At 44.3% G+C, this 10,017-nt stretch overlaps 1 protein-coding gene across 1 annotated transcript; it reads left to right on the plus strand.

Annotated features, from left to right (window-relative positions):
* The first annotated feature begins 393 nt into the window (after positions 1 to 393).
* LOC139553290 (HHIP-like protein 1) lies at positions 394 to 9,676 on the plus strand. The gene is made up of 11 exons (XM_071365466.1): positions 394 to 961; positions 1,381 to 1,767; positions 2,018 to 2,277; positions 3,465 to 3,608; positions 3,805 to 3,951; positions 4,164 to 4,345; positions 4,753 to 4,879; positions 6,666 to 6,811; positions 7,034 to 7,115; positions 7,990 to 8,072; positions 8,705 to 9,676. Exons 1-11 carry the CDS (start codon positions 671 to 673, stop codon positions 9,322 to 9,324), a joined length of 2,469 nt encoding a protein of 822 aa, XP_071221567.1. The 5' UTR covers positions 394 to 670; the 3' UTR covers positions 9,325 to 9,676.
* The last annotated feature ends 341 nt before the right edge of the window (positions 9,677 to 10,017 follow it).

Genomic DNA, 10,017 nt, shown 5'->3' on the forward strand with positions numbered 1-10,017 from the left:
GTTCATTTTACATTAATAATAGAACAAAATTGTCACGTTCGTCATATTGAGGAGACCAAGGCGCAGCGTGATATGAATACATTCTTCTTTTAATAAAGGAAGAACACTGAACAAACTAACATGAAGCTAAATAGAACGAGTGCTGACATGCAACTCCACATAGACAACTACCCACAAAACCTAAATGGAAAATGGCAACCTAAATAGGATCCCCAATCAGAGACAACGATAAACAGCTGTCTCTGATTGGGAACCAATTCAGGCCACCATAAACCTACATTACCTAGACATACAAAAATCCCAAATTCACTCGAAATGCAAGGCACTCTGGGAAATATGCAAATAAGGCTTTAAACTGAGCAGTGTGTTAATTTAACACTGAAAAGTGTGGACCCAATGTAACTCTGTCAGTGTTGATTTAACACTGGATAATTTGCGGTGTAGCATGAGGACAACAAAGTAGCCTTTAAGACAGATACTTTGCGTGGTGGAATAGCAAATAAAACGGACTGCAACCCGTCGAACGTTGATGATTAAATCTTCAGAGCAAAGTTCAGTGAACCAACCACACACGAGACAAAGCGTCCACAGGACAGTCGAACCGGAGCAGTCTCGTTTTTCGCTGGTTTGCATAACTTTCTGATGGCACCGGGTGACCCGTAACGGCAGAATGTGGTATTTTTGTGATATCCTCGGCCGTGTCAGGCACTCGCCGTTCATTGGGTTATATTTGTTGGGATTTTGGATAGCACCTGTGTCCTTACACCCACAATGCTTGGATTTCAAGCCCCCCTTCAAGCCTCAAGAGGACCTCCAGTTCTGCGCAATGTACAGGAACTTCGGCTGCTGCGACTCAGCGAAGGACCAGGAATTGTTGGCAAAATTCTATAAGATCATGGACAATTTCGACAATTATGGATATGCCAACTGTGCTGGGTACGTGCAGGACCTTCTCTGCCAGGTAAGCAAAGAACGGGTAAAGGTCGATACATGGTTTTGTTTTCAGAATTACATCATCCAGCTATTATTGGCTAGCACAGGCATGTTTGTAAAGGCATATACTTTTTATACACCCGCACATTCATCCAATGAGATAAAATAGTCCGATCTGACGTGCATTATTACAGTGCATAATTGCGTAATAGAATGCATAATAACAAATTAACAATGTATGTCCTTGTAGCGCTGTTTGTCAATCACTGCATGATAAAAATGCATGTTGTCATAACAAGCGTATCTCCTCAAATCGAAAGTGTATGTTCTTCACAGAACAAGGCGATTGTCTAACAGGACATGGGGGCTGCACAAATGAAATAGTTTGTTTGGTCCCTCACTCCTCACATTTCTCTCCTCCTTTTCCTTCTTTCTCCCCTCCTTCAGGAATGCTCTCCATATGCAGCTCACCTCTTTGATGCAGAGGACCCCAGTACCCCCATCAGAACCCTCCCTGGCCTCTGCCCTGACTACTGCTCTCAGTTCTGGCTCAAATGCCGTTCCACCATCACCTTGCTCTCTGACGACCTGCAGCTAGCCCGAGCCGAGCCGGACCAGGTCCATTTCTGCCAGCACCTGGAGCTGGAGGACCCAGACTACTGCTACCCACACCTCCTCAGCAATGAGCAGCTGACGCAGAACCTGGGCCACGTCCGGGCCGACCCCGAGGGCTGCCTGCAGCTCTGTCTGGAGGAAGTAGCCAACGGGCTGCGGAACCCCCTGGCCATGGTGCACGCCAACGATGGCACGCACCGCTTCTTTATAGCCGAACAGGTGTGTTTGTGGTCACTTTCCAGAGTTGTTGTATTGCATTGTGGTATTATAGTGCCGGTTTCCCAGACACAGATTAAGTCTAGTCCTGGACTAAAAAGTTATTTCAATAGAGAATAGAGACTAGTCGTAATCTATGTTTGGGAAACCGGCCAATAGTGTATAGATTTTGGGCATTTTTTTGTATGTGTATGCTGACCTCACAAAATATATTTCCATGTAAATGGACAATAAAGTTATTATCATATCGTAGGTGGGCCTGGTGTGGACGTACCTGCCTGACCGCTCCAAGCTGGAGAAGCCCTTCTTGAACATCACCAAGGCTGTTCTGACGTCACCTTGGGAGGGGGATGAGAGGGGCTTCCTCGGCCTGACCTTTCACCCCAACTATAAGTACAATGGGAAGCTGTATGTGTACTACTCCGTGGAGATCGGCTTCGACGAGAGGATCAGGGTCAGCGAGTTCCGCGTCTCCCCCGGCGACATGAACGTGGTGGACCACACATCTGAGAGGTACAGTAGCCATCATCACTGTTACATCCTCAGAAAGCATGAGCTCCTGAGTTGGGAAAATCTTGTGCAATACACCGACACATGTCTTGTATTCAAGATCCTAAATGGCCTGGCTCCCCTCCACTCAGTATTTTTGTTGAACAGAAACCCAAACATATGGCAGCAGATCCACAAGGTCTGCCACGAGAGGTGACTGTATAGTTCCCTTAAAGAAAAGCACCTTTAGTAAATCCGCTTTCTCTGTGAGAGCTTCCCATGTCTGGAACACACTGCCATCAGACACACATAACTGCACCACCTATCACACTTTCACAAAATGCACGAAGACATGGCTAAAGGTCAATCAGATTTGTGAACATAATCCCTAGCTGTGTATTGCCGCTTTCCATGTGGTCTGTAGCTTGTGAGGTGTGGAAACACTTTGTTGCTTTTATGAATTTTGTCTTGCTGCTTTTTGTTCTATGTTGCTCTGTCTGTATGCTACGTCTTGCTTGTTCTATGTTGCTCTGTCTGTACGCTATGTCTTGCTTGTCCTATGTTGCTCTGCGTTTGCACACTGCTCAATGATTGTCTATATTGTAATTGTTTTTAATAACCTGCCCAGGGACTGCGGTTGAAAATTAGCCGGCTGGTTAAAACCGGCACTTTTACTGAAACGTTGATTAATGTACACTGTCCCTGTAAAAATAAAATAAATAAACTAAACTAAACAGTTATGACTCCCAAATGGCACCCTATTCCCTATATATAGAGCACTACTTTCGACCAAAGGCCGGCTCTGGTCAAAAGTAGTACACTATATAGGGGAAAAGGTGCCATTTGGGGTTGAAACCTGTGTTGAGCTCTTGCCCCAAAATGGCTGCTGTGGTGTCCATCACCAAGGTAGTTGGGCTTTGCTGTTGTTATGAAGACTCAAGGGATGCGGAATGGATTTACAGTACAATAGGTTTTGCATACAGCTGGACATATATCTACACCAATGTGTAGTAGTAGGCCTAAAATTATTACTGTTGTGCATAACACATGGTAGATATTACACATTAGAGGTGGATAAGATGAGTTCCCGCCACCAACAAAGTGCTTGGATAAGCAGTATTTTTCCCATAATTATTGTACCTCAGAGAGATGGGCGCTACCGCACTGAATTGTCTGTCTCGTATCTGTCTCTGTCTCAAACACCTTCTCAGGATCATTCTGGAGGTTGATGAGCCTGCTTCCAATCACAACGGAGGAATGGTGATGTTTGCTGATGACGGATACCTGTACATATTCACTGGAGACGGGGGCATGGCTGGAGACCCCTTTGGGAAATATGGAAATGCTCAGAACAAGTGAGAGAAGAAGAAAAAAGACATGGAACTCTCATTCATGATACCATCTTATGGCATCGACTCATATAACTTTTTAACAATTAGTTACAGCTGTACCATTAACACAGTTGCTAATAATAAGTTACTAGGTAAACCGCAAAGACAATAATCATACTCTCAGAAAGATGTTCCAAGTTTATACTCCTCTCTTCTCCAGGTCAGCCCTGTTAGGCAAAGTGCTCCGTATCAATGTCGATGACAATGATAGGGGTCCCCTGTACAGGATCCCTTCTGACAACCCATTTGTGCATGAGCGCGGGGCGCGCCCTGAGGTCTACGCTTACGGGGCGCGCAACATGTGGAGGTGCCCCCTTTTTTTCAACATTTTCATGATATGCTTACTTCATGAAACATTATACTTCCTTACACTTTATATACCTTGACAAAAAATAAGTGTGGTGAGACTTTACAGTACTGCACTGAATAAAGGAGTAATAACTTGGTGATGAAGTGTAATCTAGTTGTAGTCACTTAAGTAGTTTTGTTGGTCGACTTGTTCTTGTTTCTCCCATGGAGGTGTTCTGTGGACCGTGGGGACCCTCTGACGAAGGAGGGGAAGGGCCGTATCTTCTGCGGGGACGTGGGCCAGAATAAGTTTGAGGAGATCGACATCATAGAGAAGGGAAGGAACTACGGCTGGAGGGCCAAAGAGGGCTTCTCCTGTTATGACAAGAAGCTGTGCGCCAACAGCTCTCTAGGTGGGAATTCTGTAGCCTGATCCAAGATCAGTTTGTGCTGCATAACCAGCTCCAATGCTCATTGTCATGCCGGCATCCTGTGGGTCACTGGGAGATGAAGGTCTCAGTGTGTTTTGTTCTGTGACTTCCTTCAGTTTTTTTTTCTTCCTGTTTTAAAATATCTTGAATACTGTACTTTATTTATCCTTAGACAGTAATGGAACCAGAGTGGGAAGAGATTGGAAGGGTGGATGTAGGGGTTGAACGCCATTCTCCAGGGTCATAATGTGCTTAGAGGGGAAGTGCTCAGGTGGGAATAAGCAGGGAATCCATGAATTTAACCAGGATTTCTGGAAAATCACAGGCTCTGCACAATTTCCTTCATTTAAAAAATACGTCTTATATCTCTTCCTCCTGTTCTCTTCCAGATGATGTACTCCCCATTTATGCCTACCCTCACAAGATGGGCAAGTCTGTGACTGGCGGATATGTGTACAGAGGGTGTGAATACCCCAATCTGAACGGCATGTACATATTTGGAGACTTCATGAGCGGGTAAGGCTCCTTACTGTACTGTGTTCACCGTTTTAAATCCAATCCTAAAAGTGTTTATAGATGTTTGAGTCCATATACAGTGCCTTCGGAAAGTATTCAGACCCCTTGACTTTTTCCAAATTTTATTACGGTATAGCCTTATTCTAAAATAGATGAAATAAAAAAAATCCTTAGCAATCTACACACCCATAATGACAAAGCGAAAACAGGTTTTTCGAAAATTTGGCTAATTTATTAAATCTAAAAACCTGAAATTATTTACATAAGTATTCAGACCCTTTACTATGAGACTTAAAATTGAGCTCAGGTGCATCCTGTTTCCATTGATCATCCTTGAGCTGTTTCTACAACTTGATTGGAGTACACCTGTGGTAAATTCAATTGATTGGACATGATTTGGAAAGGCACACACGTCTATATAAGGTCCCACAGTTAACAGTGCATGTCAGAGCAAAAACCAAGCCATGAGGTCGAAGGAATTGTCCGTAGAGCTCTTAGACAAGATTGTGTAGAGGCACAGATCTGGGGACGGGTACCAAAAAATGTGTGCAGCATTGAAGGTCCCCAAGAACACAGTGGCCTCCATCATTCTTAAATGGAAGAAGTTTGGAACCACCAAGACTCTTCCTAAACTGAGCAAACGGGGGAGAAGTGCCTTGGTCAGGGAGAAGTGCCTTGGTCAGGGAGGTGACCAAGAACCCAATGGTCACTCTGGCAGAGTTCTAGAGTTCCTCTGTGGAGATGGGAGAACCTTCCAGAAGGACAACCATCTCTGCAGCACTCCACCAATTAGGCTTTTATGGTAGAGTGGCCAGACGGAAGCCACTCCTCAGTAAAATACATATGACAGCCCACTTGGAGTTTGCCAAAAGGCACCTAAAGACTCTCAAGACCATGAGAAAGAAGATGATCTGGTCTGATGAAACCAAGATTGAAATCTTTGGCCTGAATGCGAAGTGTCACGTCTGGAGGAAACCTGGCACCATCCCTACGGTGAAACATGGTGGTGGCAGCATCATGCTGTGGGTATGTTTTTAAGCGGCAGGGACTGTGAGACTAGTCAGGATCGAGGCAAAGATGAACGGAGCAAAGTACAGGGAGATCCTTAATGAAAACCTGCTTCAGAGCGCTTAGGACCTCAGACTGAGGGCAAAGGTCCACCTTCCAACAGGACACCAACCCAAAGCACACAGCCAAGACAATGCAGGAGTGGCTTCGGGACAAGTCTCTGAATGTCCTTGAGTGGCCCAGCCAGAGCCCGGACTTGAACCCGATCAAACATCTCTGGAGAGACCTGAAAATAGCTGTGCAGTAACGCTCCCCAAAAAACCTGACAGAGCTTGAGAGGATCTTCAGAGAAGAATGGGAGAAACTCCCCAAATACAGGTGTGCCAAGCTTGTAGCGTCATACCCAAGAAGACTCGAGGCTGTAATCGCTGCCAAAGGTGCTTCAACAAAGTTCTGAGTTAAGAGTCAGATTTGTTTTATTTTATACATTTGCAAAAATGGCTAAAAATCGGTTTTTGCTTTGTCATTATGGAGTATTGTGTGTAGATTGATGAGGGGGGGGGGGGGACTATTGAATCCATTTTAGAATAAGGCTGTAATGTAACAAAATGTGGGAAAAGTCCAGGGGTCTGAATTCTTTCTGGATACACAGTAGCAGGTGTATTTTCTTATGTTTCAAAAGTTGTGTTTCATGTTTTTATTTATAGTCTATAAGGAAAGCATACTGCAAATGAAAGAAATTCAAAATAACATTTAATGTAGTATCTCCTCCCTATAGGCGTATGATGAGCCTCCAGGAGAATAAGGACACGGGTCAGTGGAACTACCATGAGATCTGTATGGGCATTGGTTTGACCTGTGCCTTTCCTGGCCTCATAAACAACTACTACCAGTACATTATCTCATTCGCTGAGGACGAGGCAGGTAGGAGGAGTCACATTACACCTCTTTTTGTTTGCCCATGGTCACAGGCAATGGAAAAGGTTTTTTAAGCATCAGATCTCTAGGCTACACACATTTAAGGCCAGTTTCCCAAACCAAGATTAAGTTTAGTCCTGGACTAAAAAGCATGCTCAATGGAGAATCGCCACTGAAACCAGCTAGATTACCAAATTATGTGAAATGTTCATTTTTCTGTCTGAACAGGAGAACTGTACTTCATGTCGACTGGAGTGCCCAGTGCCACATCTCCCACCGGTGTTGTTTACAAACTGGTGGATCCCTCAAGGTAAGGATTTAAAGCCACAATCTGTATTTTCAACAGCCTGACCCTGCCACAATGTTTGGTAAGGTGAAAGTGTCGTGGCCTTAAACAAAGTGTCGTGGCCTTCTGCTTTTCTCTTGAAGATGGCAGAAGCCTAGCATTACCGTCATAGACACACTTTTAAAAAGAGACAAAGACAAAACAAAATCACTAAAACATGTTAAGCATCTGTTCATGATTACTGACCTATTTTAAGTTAGAAGAATGTGCCGCATCGTAATCTTTCTGTCTGTAGTTCTTAATCTGATTTACATTGTACATTCTGTTTCTCTGTGTGTTCTTTGTTCTTATAGCATAACTGCTAATGAACGGCATTCTATTTCTGTTTTGGTGATCATTGAGATTTTCTTACCCTCTGTCGGGGTCGGCTCACTCTTCCTTTCTCCAGATTTCTAGGTGAAAGAAGAGAAAGAACAAACAGAAAAAAATAAAGGGTGTTGGAGCAGTGTGAATGCCCTTTTATCTAAATCTCTCTCTCACTGACTTAGGTCTAAACAGTCTTGGCCGCATGATCTCACTCTCTTGCTTGCATACCCTCTCTTTTGCTCTCTGTTGGCTGCAGCACTATACTGTTGTGTCAAGTTATTTGTTTCTCACTCGCTCATGAAGCTGATTTGAATTACTCTCTACCACAGCAATGTTTGGAAAAAGGGAAAAGAAGAGTAGGCCTTCAGCCTCATTCTGGGAGGGAGACCAGCTGAAAGCGAATCAAATACATCTAAAGAGCTGAAGTCTCAACAGAGGCTGATGAAACTGGGGTGAAACTTTGACTTCTCACCCTCTGATTTAGTTTTCTTCCCTGCTGAGCTGAGAACTTTTGGTATTTTGTCTGTTTTAGACGGGCACCGCCAAGACAATGTCACTATGACCCACTGCCTGTCAGAGTGAAGAGCAAGCTCATCAAGTTCAGGCCAAAAGAAAGTGAGTATGCTGGCTTTCAACATTCATCTCAGTCCGTCTGCTTTTATTTTGTTCATTATATTTAGCTCCCTTTGCTCAATTAAACACTTATGTCACTAGATCTCGCTTTGAGAGACATTTTAGGCATAAGGCCTCAGATTGCCAGATTCATATTGTCACGCCCTGACCTTAGAGAGCTTTTTTATGTCTCTATTTTGGGTTTGGTCAGGGTGTGATTTGGGTGGGCATTCTATGTTCTATTTTCTATGTTTTTGTATTTCTTTGTTTTGGCCGGGTATGGTTCTCAATCGGGGAGAGCTGTCTATCGTTGTCTCTGATTGGGAACCATACTTAGGTAGCCCTCTTCCCTCCTTTCTGTGTGGGAAGTTAACTTTGTTTGTGGCACATAGCCCTTAAGCTTCACGGTTGTTTTGTATTGTTTATTGTTTTTGTTGGCGTCACCTAAATAAAAGGAATATGTACGCTCACCACGCTGCGCTTTGGTACACTTCCTTTGACGGCCGTGACACATATTACACTTTTATAACACTGTGGATAGGCCTACATGCTAAATATAACTTCATCTCCCAGATCTATTCATTAGGACATTCCGTGTAGTTATCCTAAATCTGACCTGTTCTTCTATTCCACAGCATTAACAGGAGTTGAACTACCGACCAAGCATCAAAAGCTCTCCCCGCCAGAAGAGCCCGTCAGACCCCATCCCACTGAGTCCGCAGTAATCGAGTCCGACAAGGACTGGCTTCAGGAGCTCATGGACATTCTAAAGGAGCAAGAGGCTGCCGTCGTCACCACCACACTGCCTCAAACTACAACCAAACCGCCCAGGCACACACGACGGAAAAACCGACGAAAGAAGGGCAAGCACCGGTCGGAGAGCGGGTTAGCGCCGGCAGCCGTGCCTCAGAGCGGGGCGGTGAGACTGGCGGGGGATGAGCAGGGGCGGGACGACCGGGGGAGGGTGGAGATCTTCGCCAACGGGGAGTGGGGTACGGTGTGCGACGACCTGTGGAATACGAAAAACGCGGCAGTGGTTTGTCGGCAGCTGGGGTTCCGATTCGCCCTGAAGGCATCCAAGCACTCTGAGTTTGGAGAAGGGAAGAGTCTCCGGATTCTTCTGGACGATGTGCAGTGTGAGGGCACAGAGGAGAGCCTGCTGGACTGTCAACACACAGGCGTAGGTATGCATAACTGTGCCCATTACGAGGACGCAGGGGTGATATGCGGGAACTCAGACTACGTTGATGCCTAGAAATGATAGTCGATTGAGAGGTGATTTGAATTTATTTGTGACTATGGCCTAAGTGATTGTAACTAAAACCAAGGAATATTGCTGTCTAACTTTTGTCTAATTGTTGTCGATGTTGGCACTTATTGGTCTACCTCTTTTCATTAAGGTAATGTAATGCTGATTTAATTGCTGTGTTAAAGTCTTAAAGGTTTTATATTTAAAATGTAAGACTTTGTTAATGTAAGACAATGCTTTCTCTAAAGGAAATTAATCTAAAACAGTAAATTAATGAATATACTGTATAAGGAGAATGAATACCAGGTTATTTAATATTCTCTCATGATCACATACTGAAATAAATGTTCCATACAGACTCACAAGTTATGTGCTCATTTGACATGGAAAAAGCATAGTGAGAAAGAGAGAGAAAGGGAAAGAGGGAATAGGGTGGAATGACAGGAGAGGATTAACAGGGAAAGTCACAGGCAAAGGAAAAACTGCCAATTTGAAGCCTGGAATCCAAACGGAATATCACTCCATTTCTCTATTCGGTGTGGACTGACTCCACACTTCAGGCTAGCCTATTTGTCCAAGTCACCCTGCTTGGTTCTGGTGTATGAAACATTGAGGACTGATGTCATGACTAGGCAGGAAATATGTCTGAATTAATTAGATGACTGGGATAAAAATATGCTCGTAACAACATTCGTCCAA

The sequence above is a fragment of the Salvelinus alpinus genome, chromosome 25, assembly GCF_045679555.1.
Source record: "Salvelinus alpinus chromosome 25, SLU_Salpinus.1, whole genome shotgun sequence".
Classification (NCBI taxonomy): domain Eukaryota; kingdom Metazoa; phylum Chordata; class Actinopteri; order Salmoniformes; family Salmonidae; genus Salvelinus; species Salvelinus alpinus.